The sequence below is a fragment of the Panthera leo genome, chromosome B1, assembly GCF_018350215.1.
Source record: "Panthera leo isolate Ple1 chromosome B1, P.leo_Ple1_pat1.1, whole genome shotgun sequence".
Lineage (NCBI taxonomy): Eukaryota > Metazoa > Chordata > Mammalia > Carnivora > Felidae > Panthera > Panthera leo.
In genome coordinates this window covers 121,512,897-121,533,533 of record NC_056682.1, presented here as the reverse complement: position 1 = coordinate 121,533,533, position 20,637 = coordinate 121,512,897, and the positions used below count along the sequence as shown (strand labels likewise).

General features: G+C 39.0%; 1 protein-coding gene across 1 annotated transcript in view; it reads left to right on the top strand.

Annotated features, from left to right (window-relative positions):
- Positions 1-3,636: 3,636 nt before the first annotated feature.
- Positions 3,637-20,637, top strand: part of LOC122217059 (secretory immunoglobulin A-binding protein EsiB-like) — a 28,152-nt gene continuing 11,151 nt past the window's right edge. The window contains exon 1 of the mRNA XM_042933956.1: positions 3,637-3,762. Within this exon, the coding sequence (XP_042789890.1) occupies positions 3,751-3,762 (12 nt within the window). The 5' untranslated portion in view covers positions 3,637-3,750. The remainder of the gene's footprint in view (positions 3,763-20,637) is intronic.

The window sequence follows — 20,637 nt, the reverse complement described above, 5'->3', positions numbered from 1 at the left end:
AACAAAAAAACATGAAAAATTAAAAAGCACAACTTCTCAGGCACCTGGGTGGCTTAGTCGGTTGAGCATCCAACTTCAGTTCAGGTCATGATCTCACAGTCTCTGAGTTCGAGCCCTGCGATGGACTCTGTGCTGACAGCTCAGAGCCTGGAGCCTGCTCTAGATTCTGTGTCTCTCTCTCTCTGCTCCTCCCCAACTCGTGCTCTCTGTCTCTCTCTCAAAAATAAACATTAAAAAAAAAAGCACTTCTCAAATTCTAAGGTGCTAAGCTTCTTTCTCTTCTCTAATTCTAAGGTGTTACAATTTATCTTGGAAACGATTTAACAATATTGCAACAGAACTTAGTCCTACTAATTTCATTCCATTTTTCTTTTATTACAAGAAATCATATACAAAAATCTCAAAACTCATGGGTTTTCAGATGGATTCTTCCAATCAGTTGAAACCACATTTTTTTGAGTACCTATATATAAAACAGAATGTAGTAATAAATGTGCTAGATTCAGAAAATTGTGATGAATCTTCTCTTATCCATCTGCCTTCTCTACCTCACAGGACTTAAAACCAATAGCATAAACTTTATAAAGCTCTATAAGTCCAAGGGACTTTTGTAACAAAGTATGAACAGAGAACTTCACTTTGCTTTTAGGTTACTGAGACATATGGCAAATTCTCTATTGGTCTCAAGCACCTTAGAATTAAAATGGAGATGATTGATGAGATGTTGCAAGGAATTAAGAGCATAAGCAAATACTGCCAACTTTTATTAAATAGCCTTATTAAAATTACAGCCTTAAGATTTTAAAAATAGGCTGCTAAGACAGTTGACTCTCCCCTCTGGGTCTCCTTTGCACTTAGTTTAAGCTTATTTAGGTTCCTATACATTCTGTCTTGCATTTTGGCAAATGACACCTGTATTTCCTAACTTTGGCAGATCATACATGATTCCTACCATACTGTGCACGAAGCTTACAGTAAGAATGTACTCTACTCACTTTCATTTTCTTTGGGGCTTCCCCCTTTGCACCTTGCTGAAAGTAAGGGGTCACTATAAACACTGTAGTCTTTGTGAAATATTTGAATGTGAATGAGCAAAGCAACCACATGATGGCAGCATGTTAAAAGAATAAGGATTGTTCACTTGAAGCCATACTTTTAATCTTTAAAAATCTATATCAACAAAGAGGAAAACTTCAAATCTGCCAACTTAGCGAACCCCTCATTCTCATTGATTCTTCCAGAGGCAGGAGCTGAGTGTAAGAAATGGGTTCCCAGATCTCAAAAAACAATAAGGAGCAGGAGAACTGAGAGCTCTGAGTACTGAGATTTTAAACTAGGACCAGACAATCAGGATGTGACTCATGCTTCAAGCTGAATGGTTTTTGGTTACAAGGGAACTATTTGGCAGACTGTACAAAGAAGAATGATAATTTATGGACAGTGCCTAATTTTAATGTCTGGTAGTCATACAGATGTTTTTGGTTGCTCTGCAGATTAAATTTTAAAAAGTCACATGCATGTATGTGCTATGTATTTTTAAATGAATTACCAAAGCATTGCAGTGATGCATTTGAATAACCTCCTGGCCTTGTCATCTGTGACTAAAGATTTTTGTTTCATTAGCAAACAAGTTAGTCAACATTTGTTGAAAACCTCCAACTACATGACAATTGTCATGGTCAGACAGAGTCAGAGAGAGTGAAAGAACCGCTCTAGGGTGTGATTAATTCAGAGCCCTAAACAATGTCATCGTCTTTCTTAGTTAAACTCTTGCTGTTGTTTTCTTTTGCATAGGTATCGTTTTCAGCCAGCCTTTCTTTGGTGATGGCAAAGCAGACTCTAGATCATGTTTAGCTGGAGGTTTACTTACTTCAGAAAGAGAATTCTTTACCCAAAGGTTTCAGCAAAAGTTCCAGGGCTGCTTCCCATTGGCTGGGCTTGGGTTACTTACAAATTCCTAAGCCAATCAAAGTGACAAGGAAGAATGGAGTGTTCTGATTTGCTAGGCCGATCACAGGCAGATGGCTGAACCCACACAGAACCACTTGCCTCCCCACTAACAACATAAGAGAAACAGACATTAAATTCTTTGCTTAATTGCTGCTTATCATACTCAATATAGAACTTATATCAAAGTTGAAACTCATATGCCTATTTCCCAAATGTCAGCGGTTTTCCCCGTGTACAACAGTATGGAGTGCTTATAAGTATTTGCAAGTAACAAATATTTTTATATTATGTGATCTAATATGCAATAATCAAGCTATGTTCGGCCATAAGAAAAATCACCTAGCCAGAATTTCTCAAATTGTAGTCTGCCCATGTCATACTTTCCTGGGGTATTTGCTATAAATACAAATTCCAGAGCTTCATCCTTTAGACTTCCTGAATCAGAATCTCAAGAGATGGGGTCCTAGGAAGTCGTATTTTTAAACAAGAGGCTTAAATAATTCTTATGCATTGTGATTTTTAAAATATCTGGTTTAACATATTTAACTGTAGGTAGCCCTAGAGATTGCATATCTATAGAAAAGAAGAAATCAGAGATCCACAAGATTCCTTTCAGTACTTTCTTCAAGTTTTGGCTCTTACTCTGGTCATCTTTTTTGGTTCTTTTCTCTTTCTTCAAAGTTGAAATACTTGGGGCACCTAGTGGCTCAGTTGGTGAAGCATCCAACTCCTGATCTCAGCTCGGGTCTTGATCTCACTGTTGTGAGTTCAAGTCCTACACTGGGGTCCATGCTGGGTGTAAAACCTACTTTAAAAAGAAAGTTGAAATGTTCATAAATAAGAAAGGCTGAGATTTATATACCAATATTACATCTGATTTGTAGCATCCCAAATTAATCACTGATAAGGCTATTAGTTTTCATAGAAAATACCTTAAAATAAAAATTTAGAATTAGAAAGGACCTTAGCTGAACTAACTGCTCTTATACTCAGATAAGGAAACTGACTTCCAGAAAAGTAAAGTGACTTGCTTAGCTAGGCAATTAATATGGATGACCCTTTTGAAACCATTCATTTTAAATGACTATTTCATTTGGAGAAATGGTCATAAAAGTCAGTTAGCATTTAGAATTAAAACCCAGCTTTCGTTACATTTAATTGCGTGTGCACTAGAGCATAGAATTCAATTTCAGAACCCTGAACCATATTTTATAATATGTCTTTATTAATAGTTACGAGACATTTGCTATCCCTCTACATGTACTCCTCATTTAGTCCCTACAATGCTAAGAGTAAGTACTAGTGTGCCCATTTTATACATGAGGAAGCTGGGACGCGCATAGATCAGGTGACTCACCCTAGATCAGTGTTTCTCAAATTTCTATGTGCAAAAGAGTGACTTGGGAGTGTTAATGTGCAAATTCTGATTCAGGAGGTCTGAGACAGGACCTGAGATTCTGTATCTTTAACCAGCTCACAGGTGAAAGCCAACATTGTTGGCTTGCTGATCATATATTGAGTAGCAAGGTCTTAGATCATGAAAATAGGATCAGTAAGCAGTCAGTGTCTTAACCCTGGCTACCTGACACTGAAGCCTGTGTATTTAACCCCTATGGAGAATATGTGTTGACCTTTCTCTTCATTACATCCTACAGATAGAGGAGTGCGGCCAGTTCTTGCTGAATGCTCATTTGGGATGTAACTTTATCCTTGAGGAATATCCAAGAAAAAGCCTACCAGGACCATCCTCACTCCAGATGGTATCTCTTCTACATCTGCCTGTTTTGGGGTGGCTGCTACATGATCATGAGGGTAAATGGCCAATACATTTACAATTATTTGTATCTATGTAACCATTCTCTTTCTCACTTTCTGTATAGTATTCAATAAACTACATGAAATAGTCAACACCTTATTGCAAAATAGGCTTTGTGTTAGATGATTTTGCCCACTGTAGGCTAATGTAAGTGTTCTGAGCATGTTCAAGGTAGGCCAGGCTAAGCTATCATGTTCCATAGGTTAGATGTATTAAATGCATTTTTGACTTAACAATATTATCAACTTACATTGGGTTTATTGGGATGTCACCCCATTATAAGTTGAGGAAGATCTATGTTGTCAAATGACAAAACTAAAACACCTTAATAATGAGTTTGATGTCCTTTTTTCAAGGAATATACTCCATGGACTTGGGGAATATAATACCTCATAAGCAATAGAGTGCTGTTCCAGAGGGATTTGGGGAAAGAGCCAGTTTTATAGGGCTTTAGAAGCAGCAAGGTGGCTCAGAAAACCTCTGTTCATTGGCCAAGGACTCTTCAGAAACTTGCACAAACAGGGAAGTCGAGAAATGATATCACAGACTGCACTAAATGTTTACTCTGTTTTACAAACTGGCAGCTCCAGGTGAAGCATCAAGGATTATTTGATATTAAAAATTAAAATCTGTGTTCACGGGATATATCAAGGTCTGTACCATTAAGCATGATACAAGTGATTTTTTTTTTTTAATTATTATTCTGGAGCCTCAAACAAACATTATAACTTCTGTGATTATTATTACCTCCTTTAATTACTTCTAGAACACTCCACACCGATCTTTGGAAACTCACCTCTTATTTTAAAGAAACAGAAAAAGAAAAAGAGTTTGTTACTCTATTACATGTTACAAAAGAACTATATAGACTGTGGAATGCAGTTTAAAGATGATATATGCCAACAAATGCCTTGTATTATATGGCGTTGCTGTAATTCAAATTGGTTTTTATTTTGGAAATAAAAGTTCACTGTAACTTTTTTCATTCTCTTCGTTACATAATTGTTTTTAAAAATGAAAGGAAAATGTGCAACACAATTTAGTCTTCATTAATTGCTGACTCCGCGGCATCATGTTGTAATTAATTTTGGAAGTTTCTGTTAAAGGTTATGTCATATATTCCGTTAATTGCAATATTCTTTCCTATTTATAAATGTATTTTGATGGGCAATAAAACAAAATGTCTTAAAAGTCTTAAGTAGAGAAAATGTGCTTTACACAGTTGCCTATAAAAAGTGATCTATGTTATCCAAGCAATTCCTACTATAAGCTTCACTCTTATTGTTGTATGCAATTTTTACTGTCGTGCAAATAAGCTTAGGTAAGTAAAACTAATAGATCACCTTAGAAATTTATGCAATTAATGTAAAAATAATTGATGTTTGCAATGTGTCTTCCTCTGGTTTACAATCAATTTTAAAGCTACATCTGTATAAAAAAAAAGGAAAGAAACAAAGAGAGAAAGAAAGAAAGAAAAGAAAGACAGGAAGGAAGAAAATAAAGAAAAGAAAGAAAAAAGAAAAGAAAGGAAGGAAGGAAGAAAGAAAGAAAGAAAAGAAAGGAAGAAAAGAAAGAAAGGAAGGAAGAAAGAAAGAAAGAAAAGAAAGGAAGAAAAGGAAGGAAGGAAGGAAGGAAGGAAGGAAGGAAGAAAAAAGAAAGAAAGACAGAAAGACAGACAGAAAGACAGAAAGCAAGCAGGCAAGCAAGCAGCAAGGTAGAAACAGGGCTTGATTGGCTACGAGGTCAGGATTTCCTTGTAAGGCTAGCAGGTCCTGTCTCCTAGGGTAAGAAGAGCTAGGGTAAGATAAAGATAAATTGGAGAATTGTGATTGGTGTGTGTTAGATTTCCTTGACAGTGAGGTGTTTTCTGTAAGTGCAGGCTGGCTTAAGCTTAGATTTGTGCTGTAGGCCCCGCCACTGGGGTGGCCTTCATTTTGTGGGGCCTGATGTATGAATTAACTTGATCAACATAATCCATCTGTTTCATTTGCCTCATGATTTCTAGCTTACCTCGCTTTTCATTTTGAATTCACTTGATCAATATAATCGATCTATTTCATTTGCTTCATGATTTCTAGCTTACCTCGCTTTTCATTTTGCTTTTTTCATAGTTCATTTTCTTCCGATTCATCTTTTTGTCCTATACTGTCTTTTCACCCAAAAAAGACTTCCTTTTTATAAAACTGGAATTCTAACAGTTACTAAAAATAAAGAAGATTCAAATTCACCACCTTTATATTGTACTACTTTGGAAAAAAAAATAGCCTGGAGTCAAGGATTTCCTCTGTACAGCTATGTTTTTCTTCAGGTGAGGTAGTTTGACTGACTTGGTCTGTGCAAACAGAGGGACAAGGGGAAATAAATCTGGATGTTCAGCATGAAAAGAGCTAATGACAAAGCTATTTTTAGGGATGGGGCTTTTTGTCTTTTCCTATGTTATTTTTTATGGGCGCTTGATATCTCTGTTCTCCCGTTCTTATCTTTAAAAGACAGCTGCTTTACCTCGGGCATAAATCAGAAAAGCAAAAGCGGCTCCCGGTGAACAGCCTGGGCCTGGAGGGAAGATGAAAGGGGATAAAAGTTGAGAGAGGGGAGGGGAAGAATGAAGGACCCCTGGAGAGTCCGCGCTGGGCCAAACCCTGCACACGGAAGTCCTCTACCCTTCCGAGGAGCCCGGGCCAGCCGAGGAGCCCGGGCCAGCCGAGAAGCCAACCTGAGAAGAACGAGATGAAGCCCCGGATGCCTCAGAAGCAGGAAAGAAGACCCCGGGCAAGTGACACCTCTGCCTTGGAAGCCAATTCGCCCTGGAAGTACAAGGCGCTTCCTCTGCCTTCCCGGAGTAAATGGGAGGTAGGTGCTCAAATTCCGCGACCCAGGCAGGAGGCACCTGGGGAAATGGACAGGATGTTACCAGTTGTAAGTCCTAGTCACGTGCAATAGGAACCGCGCTGGAGTTCAGAGTTTACCGATGAAGGAGGTCAGTTTTCTTGGAAAACATATGGAAGAAAGATTTATTCAAGATTACACACGAGTCTGGGATTCCTGAATTAACCCGTTAATTTCTTTAAAATTCGCAAGAGAAAAAAAAAACCTCATTAAAATATGGCGAGAAAAATTATTTGACACCAGATTGCTAGCTTTACATTTTTCTTTCCTCTCCTCCCCTCTCTTCTTTCCTTCCTTCTTCCTCCCCCCACACCCCCTTTTCTCTCTTCTCTCCTCTCAGCCTGCCTCTAGGAATTGTATAAACACGGCTTAATTTATGCCAATTTAGCTGGAAAATTGGACGACTCACATCAATTTCAGTTAAGGTGTCCATCGTTTGAAAATTAGCTTTGTACTGAAGATTTAGAACTTTTTTTTTTTTTAAAGAAATTCTGTGGGGAAAGAATAAAAATCTGCTACCAGATCTGTTTGCTATCAGTATTTTCAGACCCCTCATATTTTAACATGCTCTTACCTTAAGTTATTAGAGAGTGGATTATATAAAACCCAAGTAAATAAAGGGGATGGGGGCTGCAGAGGTGGTGGATGGGGATATGTCAGCAATTTGGGGATGGCAAATCAGGAGAGGAAAAAGTACAAGTTCATTCTTATTTTAGATCTTGCAGCTAGAAACTTGGGGCCCTTTAAGGAGGCCAGTCTTGATTTATATTACTCCTTCCAGCTGCATCTATCTCTCTGCATTTTTCTCTTGCTTGCTGGCTAACAGACATAGCACTCCAAAGACAGGAAGCGAGAAGCACTTTCAGGGAGCAAGAAATTCAGCTTCCAGCTACACACACACACACACACACACACACACACACACAACCACCAGAAACCAAAGGAAGCTAGGAAGAAGTCATGATGTACTCCTAAGGAAAAGAAGCTAGGGGATTTATTAATGTAGAAGTCAGTTTTACAGAATATTCTTGAACAAAAACTATCGTAACCGCTGTGCTAACAAGCAACACTAATGCCCTAGGGAAGGAGAGTACAAGAAGATTACCAGGAATGGTCCTGATTCTGCTTTAGGAGTGAGATCTTTTCTCTAGGGACAAGATAAATAGCCACCCCCAGGATGCTGTCCTCCCTTAATGCACCCCGTTTCATTAGTTCATTGCCACCTAATTACAGCTGAGTCCAAATAAAAACGTAAAATGAATATTATTTACTTACATAGGTTGAATGATACGGGTGGCCTTGGACTGTGAAAGGAGACATGTCACTCTCGGGTTTTTTTGTTGTTATATCTAGGGTTTCCTATCTACTTTGGGTGAATTATCACCAGCCACATGAAAATACACTGACTAAAAAAAGACCGGGAGAAGGTGCACATCTTCCTCTTGTGCGGAGTGCTGATAAAGTTATATGGCTATGTTGTCTGTAGAAAATGCCGATTATTAATAATTCAACAATAGATCTTCAGGGTTGCAAGTGCTTTAAAGTCAATAATGTCTCCAAAATATTTATAATTTGAGACCACTGAAGACTTACCAGGATGGTACAGCAGAAAGTCCCCATCAAAATACCTAAAATACCCACTTTGGCTCTTACAATGCCAACGTTTTATTTTTCATATTTTGGCACGTATAGTAGAGTTAACTAAATGCTGGTGCTGTGTTAGTTCTTCGAGCTATAAATATGAGCTAAAACGGGAACAATTGTGACAAGGAATAATGACATCACTGTTTTTATTCCCTGTTCACACCTAAATTGGTCCATTTAGCAGCAGGAGAGGTGGAACACTGGGTGCAAATAGGACTCTGCAGGGGCACCTGGATGGTTCAGTCGGTTGAGCATGGGACTCTTGGTTTCGACTCTGGTCATGATCTCGCAGTTCTCGCAGTTCGAGAGTTTGAGCCCCACATCAGATTCTGTGCTGACCGTGCTTGGGATTCTCTCTCTCTCCCTGTCTGCCCCTCCTCTGCACTCTTTGTCTCTCAAAATAAATAAATAAACTTAAAAAAAAAAATAGGACTCTGCCTCTAGGAGCTCTGTTGAGTTTTGGCAGGACAGTTATCCACTGATGGGATTCAAGATGGGAATGCCACATCTTGGGAAGGATTCTAATAGTATCGCCGTCTATGAATTACTACACCCTCAGCAGAAAGTCACAAGGGTCTAAACCTGCTCAATATTTATTTTCTTAGGTCACCCATCTAATATTTGTCTTTATTTATAAATTAAATTTGGATGTCTGATGATAAAGCAGTCATATATTTTTTTCTACTTTCTAAACTAATCTTTTAAAGGTTATTTATATAAGCGGTCTTAAGCAACCAAGAGTCGGTCACTTAACCGACTGAGCCACCCGTGTGCTCCTCTAAACTAAATTTTAATCTTCAAAGCTATATGCAGACGTAGTTGAAAAAGCCCAGTATTTCATAAGGCTCGTAATTTAATACTAGCACTCTTCGCCTCCTTCCTTCTCCTGATTATTGCCCCTCAGAGAAAACCACTTTCAACTTTTAGGCTTTTTCCTGGTGTCCACCGCCATCTTTCTAAATAACATTCATTTCATGCTATTTTGTTCAATTTGTGTGCTATTGATCAATTCTCTATTTCTAACCCCTGCTCTCTTTCCCCTCAAACACAGAATTCTCCTCTCCCCTTTCTAGTATAGCCACAACTTCATTTTTGGCTAAATATTCCGTTTTCGTTATTATGACCATTTAAATAGTAATATAATGTAGGGGAGGAAAAAGTTTTCCTTGGCCCTCTTAGGATCCTTGGTCGAGTCTAAATAATCAAACTAACAAAAACAGGAGAAAAGCATACAAGTGTACTTAATATAAAAGTTTCACGTGACGTGGGGATCTTCATAAGGAAATGACAACCTGAAAAAATTACTGAATCTGAGTGTTTCTGTGCAGGGTTTGATGAAGCGTTGGACTTCATGGACAAACAGGACAAAAGCTATGAGCTAAGTGTAGCCACCTGGGACAAACTCAGCAAGCTTCTCCATTTGGATTCTGGGTCTCAGAGACAAGGATGACCCTTTCCTGTGGGTAGAGCGAGGGTAGCTGTCAGATGAGGGTCTTATGAACTGCTTCAAGGGAGAAGGACGGGAGAAGATCAGAGAAATCTTCCTGCTTCTGCGGTTTCCTCAAACTCTTTCAGCTTAAAATATTCAATAGACCAAGGTGCCATATTTTGGGTATCCTGTTTTGAACCTCATGATTATCATGCTTATAATTACTTTCTTCTATAACTTTGTTTTCTAGGTAGTTACAATTCTTTTTTTTTTTTTTTTTTTGGTTAGTTTTCTATGTGCTGATATCTAATTTATTCTGTGTTACTTCACAAAGCAACCTCCTAATATATTCTAGCACTTTGGGTAACCTCTCAGTTCCCCCCCCCCTTTTTTTTTTTAACATTTATTCATTTTTGAGAGACAGAGACAGAGTGGGAGCGGGGGAGGGGCAGAGACAGAGAGGGAGACACAGAACTGGAAGCAGGCCCCAGGCTGCAAGCCTTAGGCACAGAGCCCGAAGTGGGGCGCAAACTCACATGCCATGAGATCATGGTCTGAGCCAAAGTCAGACGCCCAAGCCCAACCGACTGAGGCACCCAGGCGCCCCAGTTTCCCCATTTTCTTGAAGACACACCCTCTACTCTGCTGCTCCAATTTGGGCTCTTTGTCCTCTCCACCTGCTTCCCCGCTGCCTTCCTGGGATTTCCCATCACATCATCCTGGAAATTCCCTTTGCCTTCCCCCTGTTCTAGATTCCTCATTCTTGGATCCCTGAACCCCCCTTCTTCTTAGTTCACTTTCCTATTCTTGTGGAGCACTCAAACCTGGAGACCTTTGCATATCTGCAAATGGAAACATTCTAATTCTATCATCAGATTTATTTTCGAGTTAGACTGGGTGTAGAATTCTAGATTTGAAATACTTTATTCTTCAGATTTGGAGCGATTGTTCTACTGTGTTCTAGGTAATACAGTTTTGATACTATACATTGGTATATTCTGATTCATGCTTCTTAGTATGTGAAATCTTTTTCCTTTTCTTTTCCTTTCCCCCATCCCCCCATGGAAGCTATTAAAATCTTATTTTCTAGGGGCGCCTGGGTGGCTTGGTCGGTTAAGCATCCGACTTCGGCTCAGGTCATGATCTCACGGTCCGTGAGTTCAAGCCCCGCGTCAGGCTCTGTGCTGACAGCTCGGAGCCTGGAGCCTGTTTCAGATTCTGTGTCTCCCTCTCTCTCTGCTCCTCCCCTGTTCATGCTCTGTCTCTCTCTGTCTCAAAAAAAAATAAAAAAAAAAAACGTTAAAAAAAAAAAAAAAAAAAAAAATTAAAATCTTATTTTCTATAGCCAATGTTGTGAAGTTTCTTAGTGATATGTGTTTATATGTTTTTACTTCCCTTATTGTATTATACACCTTTCATCATGTTGTGACCTTTTAGTCTGAAAACTGTTTTCAGTTTGAGAAGATTTTCTTGAATCATTTTTTGATCATTTTCTTCTTTTCATTTTTTCTGATTTCTTCATGGACCTCTTATTATTTGGAAGTCAGATTTCCTGGAAAGGTGCTCTAATTCTCTTTTATTTTTTTGTCTTCTTGTTCTCTGTATCTCTCTCTCTCTCTCTCTCTCATTGGTTTCCTGCCAATTTAGTGAAGTTTTAGGACATAATATATTTTAGGAGAGAACATAAATGTATTTTTATTGCACCATATATAACCACAGTCTGACAATCATGAAGAAGCTAAAGTTTTGCAGAGAACTAACTACTCCCTAAGAACTAGTGGCTAACCAGATTATAAAAGGCCAGTGACTAAATAGACAATTGGTACAGGATTATCTTCTTTTAATTCAAATATGAAATGATCTCACATGAAAATTTCTGTGAGGCTGACTGACAAAATACTTATTAAATAGTCTAGAAAGGCATTCACACAGTTTAGAATAGGGAAGTTATTTCAATTCTCAAGGGAGAGAAAGGAAAACAAAATCAATCACTTGTGTGGAATCTCTACCTTGTCCCTAAGATTAAACTGGTCTTAGAGCACCTGGGTGGCTCAGTTCGTTAAGCGTCTGACTCTTGGTTTGGGCTCAGGTCATGATCTCACGGTTTGTGGGTTTGAGCCCCACAAACATCATCTGTGTTGATGGCATGGAGCCTGCTCGGGATTCTGTCTCCCTCTCTCTCTACCCCTCCACTGCTCTCTCTTTCTCTCATAAATAAATAAATAAACATTAAAAAAATAAATAAAAAACTGCTCTTAAATATTAGTGGCACTCTTGTGGCCATAAAACATGCAACGAACAGAATACAGACATGTCCTTTTTACTACTGACCTGATTTAAAAAACGCTAGAGTCATTAGAATTTTCTTTTTAATTTATGGGGAAGAGAAGAAAAGTCTAATTTCATTCTAGTTTGGACTCAATTTTTGTAGCCTTCTGTCCATATAATTTTGATTTGAGGGACATTTAAGAATTAATGCTTGGGGTGCCTGAGTGGCTCAGTTGCTTTAGTGTCTGACTCTTGCTTTTGGCTCAGGTTGTGATCTCATGGTTGAGTTAGGTTCATGAGCGGAACCTGCTTGGGATTCTCTCTCTCCACTCTCTCTGCCCCTCGCTTGCTCGATCTCTTTCAAAATAAATAAATAAACAAAAAAAAATTAATATTCCCATAACTAATTATTGTAGCTCTTTCTTAGCTAACAGTAGTTTTCAACATACCCACCCACCCCCATGTTAATCAGGACCAGTATTTTTTTTCTGAAAGTTTTTAAATTTATTTTGAGAGAGAGCATGTGCAAGTGAGGGAAGGAGGGGCAGAGAGAAGGAGAGAATCCCAAGCAGGCTCCTCACTGTCACGTGGGACTTGAACTCATGAACCATGAGATCATGACCTGAGCCAAAACCAAGAGTTGGATGCTTAACCAACTGAGCCACCCAGGACCAATATTTTCTGACACACAGAAAATGTGCCTGATAACACAGGCACACCCATGGATTACAGGCACTGCTGGGGGCTTCCTCTTCCAACATGAAGACCAAGTCTGTCATTCAGGAAGTATTTGCAGAATTTCTCCCACTACTACTGGCTAAGCACTCTCAAGAAGAATAAATATGTAGGATAATGTAGGAGACACACATGTAATTGGAGAAGTCATAGGTCTTCTTTATCTTGCAATTTAACTCAAGATTATTTTTTCCGTCCCAAGTTACATGCCTGCTGATGAGTTATTTATTAGCACTGAGGACATGAAAAAATCATGGGCTGTGAGTAAAGGGTTAACACCAGGATGGGGCTGATGCAAGAGGAAGGACCGCCTCCTCTCTCTGGGTAAGATTGCCTTGGCCACTGCAGAGTTAAGATAAACTGTGGAATGTTGTGTCTCCTGTGCTTTATTTACCCTTCTCTGTGCAAACCGCATGTGGGCTAGGGGTTCTGTGAGTTGGTATGCAGGTCTCAGGATGATATGACTGGAAGAGTTTAAAAGATAGCAGGGGAGCGGAGGGTGGCTTCACTGTGGCCAGTGACCACACATGTGCTCTGTGGCTGCCCCACGAGCTGTGGATGGTGGGTGGCTTCTAGGCCTCCTGATGACATGTGGAGACTGCACTTACTGTATTTCCTGTCCCATTTCCCTCTACAAAGCTCAGCAAATATGGTGTTAGACTAAAGCCTATTGGTGGCTTGCGAGTCTGATTGTCAGTTTGGACTAGTAACGGCCATTGCAGCACCTCCAAGGTGAATTCAAAACTGTTATCTCAGGTTATTTTTGTGTTTTTGGTTTGGTTTGGTTTGGTTTTTTAGTAACTTAAGCTATTTCCATTTTATAAATTACCAATGTATGTCATGTTTTTATATTTCTCAATAACTACTTGAATATTCTAAACTGGTTTTTCTTAAGAATTGAAGCTAAGAACAAAGACAGATAACCAGTAAATTCTGTAAATTCAGTTCAAGGTATATTCCACTCAAACTCACTCATTCAAATATTACATGAACCATAGTATATGAGGCAGTTAGCCAGCAGTAGGAATACGAAAATAAATTTTTTAAAAAGTTTTTAAAATTTATTTATTTTGAGAGAGACAGAGACAGCATGAGTAGGGGAGGGGTAGAAAGAGAGGGAGACAGAGAATCTCAAGCAGGCTCTGCACTGCCAGTGCAGAGCCTGATGCGGGGCTCGAATCCACGAAACCATGGGATCATGACCTGAGCCGAAACTGAGAGTTGGACGCTTAACCGACTGAGCCACCCAGGTGCCCCGGAATACAAAAGTAAATGACAATACACAAAACACTGTTTCCTTTGTGGAATTTACAGAATGTGGGTGTGTGTTTTTTAATTGTTGTGTGGATATCATTCATTTATTGAAATTAACATTGTTATGAACACATCATAGAAAAATGCTCCTCACAATATGAAGGTGAATATTGACCATCAATAGGGCAAAGCTATCTTCAAAAGATAGACATGTGGGAAACTGTTTCACAGAGGGGAGTGGCTGCTTTCCAACTGCAAGGCGGTGCTATGGAGGAAAAGGAGGATCACCTAATCCACTGGCTGTCATCTACAGGTGGACAGGGGGGCCCAAGGCAGGGCCTGGAGATGAGCTAAAGACTTCTGAATAACTCTGGGTGAGATGGTGCTGGCTGAGTCAAGTCTGTGAGAGCGGGGAGGATAAAGGTCACATGAGAGACACCAGGGGTCTGATTAGGAGGGACTAGTAACTGACTGAATGCAGAGGAAATGAGAAGGGGGTCAGTTGTGAGGCAGAAAATAGGGAATTTAATTTTGGACGAGTTGAACAGTGTTTACTCTTCTCTGGGTCAAAAAATGTTGGTCCCATCAGTGGCAGAAGTTTTGGAAGAAATCCATGAGGCAGAATCAGATACCATCCTCTCATCCTTGGAATTTCGTACATTTTGCATCTTTATTAAGGAGCTTATCGTGCTGTTTTGCAATTTGCTTATATCTCTGCTCCACAACTTTGAAATGCTTGAGAGCAAGATCTGGGTCATACGTTTATCTTTGTGACCACAGAATGTAGCACAAATTACCTCCTCAAACTTACAGAATTGGCCATAGTCAGGGACTGAAATCTTGATTCCAGTCTTGTCATCACATAAGGACCCATTTAAAACTAGTTTCCTCCTTAATGAATTTTGTGTTTTAACAGATCTCTCTCAAACAAACTGCAATTTAAAAATAATCTCTGGCTCCTGATCACTGTTGATATAAACACTATACTGGCTAAAAAAAAAACATTCCAACCAAGAGTAAAGCAATTTGATGTTTTAGCTTTAGCAATACTATTGTAGTTGAATATTATCTTCACCGAAATAGCTTGAGGCTTCCTTTTATTCTCCTTAACATTTATTTTTGAGATTTGTCCCTGTTGATATATCCAACTTAAGCCCATTCTTGCCTAGAAACATTCATTAGAATGTTGCAACCTGGGGGTCTGGGTGGCTCAGTCGGTTAAGGGTCCGACTTCAGCTCAGGTCACGATCTCACAGTTCATGTGTTTGAGCCCGCATCAGGCTCTGTGTTGACAGCGTGGAACCTGGAGCCTGCCTTAGATTCTGTGTCTCCCTCTCTTTCTGCCTCTCCCTGGCTTGTGCTTTCTCTCTCTCTCAAAAATAAATAAAAGCATTAAAAAAAATTTAAAAAAAAAAAGAATGTTACAACCTTAACACAGCCTTGGTGGTTACCTCTAGGAAACGAGCAGGTAAGAGGTGAGAGTGGATGTGTCATTATTTCTACAATGTTGTATTTCTTTTATTAAAAAAAACAAAAACAAAAACAAAAACTCTGGAGCAAATATGGCAAAATATAAACCAACCATATATGGCTGGTGGGTGCATGAATAATCTAATCTATGTTCTGTATGTTTGAAAATTACATGCTTTAAAAGATGAAACAGCTGATTTCAAATAGCTCTTTTAAACAACTTCTATAAAAAGCTGTTGATGTATTTACTCATGGAAAAAAAAAATACTGTGAACTTCTCTTCTAAGAACCGAGATACGAAATATTTGCCCTTAACTTTAGAAAGCAAAACTTTAAAAACATTAGAATATATATAGAATTCTAATTATTGATGATAGAGGAAGAGAGATCATAAAAGATATGAAGCTTTCAAAAACTAAAATTTTGCTACTTAAAGTGACTATGTCATTAAGTCTGTATAGCTGAAATTATCACCTTTATTCAGGTGGCTCCAATGTTTAGTCTAGACATCTGTAAAATTCTCAACACCCGTATCCAACAGTCTGCTTTACAGCACGTCTTTGAGCCAGATACAATCCAAACAAAAATCATGAACCCCTGCACCCTCCTTCCTCGACACATCGGAACCTCGTCCTCTTATCCCAATGACTGGAGTCATGCAAGTCAGACACCCACGAAATTTCTTCGTCACAGACACTTACGACATTAGTATTTACTTCTTTCCATGGTTTTTGTTTTTTTTACAGGAATCTTTTTAAGATCACATCCACTTTATGAAGCTTATTTCAGTTAAACTAGCATTTTGTCCATAAATACACTTGACCTGATACACAAACTGAAACACAGCCAGTATGTGCAAGTCATGAACAGACCCCAGGGAATAGTCATGCTTCCTCACATTACCTCAAGCACCCTAAGTGACATATGATCACCAGACATATACACTGAGTGAATCCCTGGGCTCTCAGGAAAGTTTAAGTTTTTAATACAATATATGAAAACAAGTTGAAATATTTACCTCGCTCCCCAGTGAAACATCCTGTGTGCTTCGCTTTGGCAGCTGTAGCTCCATACTGCAGTCAGAGTGATATTGTTGAAACACAGAAGTGATTATGTTCCTCCCCAACTCATCGTCTCCCTGTACCACATACCTATTAACATTCCAGAGTTTTCTTGTTGCTCTTAAAATGAAGACAAAAATCCTTTACGTGGCCTTTGAGCAAAACTTTTCATAATTTGTCCTCTATCTCCCTCCCCAGCATCATCTTACCAAAATGAACTCGTAACTCTTGGATATAGAAAAATGAAGAAATGAAACTCCCTCTTCATTCTAGTACTAACCTCAGTTGTACTTTTCCTTGCATATTTTATTTGTTTAAAGTATCTATCTCCCAGGGCGTCTGGGTGGCTCAGTTGGTTAAGCGTCTGACGATTGGTTTTGGCTTAGGTCACGATTTCACAATTTGTGAGTTCTAGACCTCACAGAGGCCTGCATCGGGCTCTGAGCTGAGAGCTCTGAGTCTGCTTGGGATTTCTCTCTCACTCTCTCTTGGCCCCTTCCCAGCTTGTTCTCTCTCTTTCTCTCAAAAAATAAATGAATAAACATTAAAAATAATAACAATAAACTATTTCTCTCCCATGCCAAAAGTTATATATGTTTTCATTCTTGTTTTGTTTTGATCTGTTTTTGTTCATTCTGTAACATCTAGCATAGTGCCTGGCTCATTTTTTTTTAATTGAAAAAATGATCCAAAGAGAAAGAAGATAAAGCATCCTCTCAAAAGATTAATATTTACATAGGGCATTTGTCAATGAACCCAATAAAAGAAGGATGTGTAAAAACTCAAGGCTCAAACAATAAAGGGGGAATATAAGTAAGTAACATTTATGTGCTTATGAGAAGAAAATGGAGGCTTTTTAAGATTAGAAAAGACAAAAAAAATGGTAATACATTTATTTTGGAGATGATAGTGACAAAACATTGACCATTGGGTTTTTATTTCTTTATCAGTATTGCCATTTGGGTATGCAGATTGTGGGAAATGGCCTAATTATTCTCTTAGGTTAACCTATATATTTTTTTGGTCCAAATGAATTATATACCTAGAAACAGAAAAAGGTGACTGATGGGGGGCGCCTGGGTGGCTCAGTTCATTAAGCATCCGACATCAGCTCAGGTCATGTACTCATAGTTCATGAGTTTGAGCCCCACATTGGGCTCTGTGCTGACAGCTCGGAGGCTGGAGCCTGCTTCGGATTCTGTGTCTCCCTCTCTCTCTGCCTTCCCCTGCTCGCACTCTATGTCTCTCTCAAAAAAAAGAAAAAAAAACGTTAAAAAAAATTAAAAAACAAAAGGTTGCTGATGGGATTATTAACCATATATATATATGTATATATACGGTTAATAATCCCATATATATATATATATATATATATATATATATATATGTATATATATGATATTGCTTTTTATGTTAAAAACATTTTTTGAACTAGTTTCAAATGTACATTAATGTTACCAGAACAGACCAACAACTTTTACATCTTCATCATCTGTGTGGGTGGCCAATTAGCATTTCACTTCATTTGTTCTCTTTCCTTTCTCTCCCCACTCAGCATGATGCCTATCATCCCCTACATGCTCCAGTTATACCCCCAAATTGGAATATGTAACAACAGACACTATGATCAAGAAGAAAATCAACATTGGGGCACCTGGGTGGCTCAGTCGGTTAAGTGTCCAACTCTTGGCTTTGGCCCAGGTCATGATCTCTTGGTTTGTGAGTTTAAGTCCTGCATTAGGCTCCACTCTGACAGGAGGGGACTGCTTGGGATTCTCCCTCTCTCCCTCTCTCTCTGCCTTTCCCCTGTTTGTGCTCTCTCTCTCTCTCTCTCTCTCTCAAAAAAAAAAAAAAAAAAGAAAAGAAAAGAAAAGAAAAAAGTAAAAGTAAAAGAAAATTAACACTGATAGAACACTACCATGGAAATGTGACTTCATTCACATTTTGCCAACTGTCCCGACAATGTTTCCCACCCCCCCCCCCCATTTGTGTCTCCCAGCTTGTCAATGTAAGTTCCTCAGTTCTCCTTTAATTATCAATCAACATTTGGAGGCAGGGCTTCTAAGGTTTTACTCTCATGTCTTGTTCCTCATCAAGTTTTCTACATCAGCCTTAGTATTCATTGATAACTCCCATCTGAATCAACCATCATACTGAAGGCTGTCAAACGGTGATTCCTTATTTGCATCATTCATTTTACATTTAGTAATTTCCATTCCACTGTAAGGAAGAACTTTCCCTTCTCCCTCTTTTTGTTTGTTTGTTTCAGGACAGACTCATGGATTCCAGTTTTATTTAATGGTTTATAATCTGATAATCTCATTAGGTATTGTGATGCAGAAATTGTCACAGATTTAGCCTGTGGGAGCTCCTTCATGCTGGCTTCTGAATCCTTTTGACATGCCCCCATCATTCATTGAACATTACTTTCAGAGATAAGATGCTCCAGGCACATTTTGTTCATTCCATATTCTAGCCCTGGAAGAGCCATTTCTTGAAGGAACCTTGGTTTCTTTTGGCAGAGGGTAATATTTAGAAATAAAAGTCTGGGTTCTCAGTGTCATCATTGTTACTGAACTGTTATTGCATCTAGAACTTTTCAGTGAAGAAAGTTAGAAATCTATGTGTATTGTATGTGTGTGTGTGTGTGTGTGTGTGTGTGTATGCATGCATCGATGTATACACACATATTCAATTATAACTATCCGTGTGTGTGTTTTAAATTTGATTTCATGGTGAAATCATCCTATTTTCCTCCTATGCCTTGGGGTTCTTTCTTGAAGATTCTGTATATGTTGCAAATTCCTTCTCAGATAGAAATGTGGTTTTATTAACGTCAATATATCTCCTTATATGCTTAACAATTAACTCGTTTTCTCATTGTAGTAAATTTTCCAGTCACTCAGTAGCTTCCTCTGCATACCACACCGGTCTTACTTGGACCTGGGTTCACTGACATCTCCATGGTGGGCAAAAATGGAAGGACGGGAAAAAAAGATGGGAAGAAAAGAAAAGACGAGAAGTTGGAAAATCCCAACAAGATATATATTTTTAAAAGTTTATTTATTTTGAGAGAGAGAGAGAGAGAGAGAGAGCAGGGGAGGGGCAGAGAGAGAGCAAGAGAATCCCAAGCAGGCTCTCTGCACTCATAATACAGAGCCTGATGTGGGGCTCGAATTTATGAACCATAGGAGCATGACCTGAGCTGAAATCGAGAGTCAGATGCTTAACTGGCTGAGCCATCCAGGCGCTCCTCAACAGGATATTTGAGAATTCACACAGTTCTTGCCAGTTTTTGAATATAACATGATCTATCCTTACTGGATCTCAAACTACCTCGACTCATTGACAACTAACACTGTTGCTGAAGGTAAGAAAGCCTTAGCCACTCGCCCATAGCAACTCTAAGTGAATTTCTATTGTATTGATCTGATATTTCATGATCAGAGAGCCAGAAAGAGTGGTAACAGACATGGGCGTAAATGCTCAGGAAAAGGAGTGTGGTGATCCTTATGAGCCAGCAATGCTTCCAAACAAAATTACAAACAAACCTCATTGTCTTTTTAAATGGAATCAATAGCTGTGATATAGATATTTTAAAAAACATTTTTTTCATGTTTATTTATTATCGAGAGACAGAGAGACACAGAGCGTGAGCAGGGGAGGGGTAGAGAGAGGGGGAGACATAGAATCTGAAGTAGGCTCCAGGCTCCGAGCTGTTGGCACAGAGCCCAACACGGGGCTCGAACTCACAAACTGCGAGATCATGACCTGAGCTGAAGTCGGATGCTTAAGCAACCTAGCCACCCAGGCGCCCCAGCTATGATATAGATATTAATAGCGATGATGTAGATATGTTGTTTGTGAATTTTAGCAAAATATCTCATGATGTTTGGAAGACAAAACTAGAAAAATTTAAGCAGAGTGTTAGAACAATTAGGTGAGCGGCTGGTGCTGATTTAACTGTATGGAATTTTCAGTAAGTTCGGGGTATGATCAAGGCACAGAATGCAAAGAATGAAATCCCTTTTTCTGCCACAGTCTGCCCTGTCTCAGGAAAGAAGACTACTATTCACCCTATTGCTCAGGTCATGAGCCTTGAGGTTATCTTTGCTTCTTCTCTT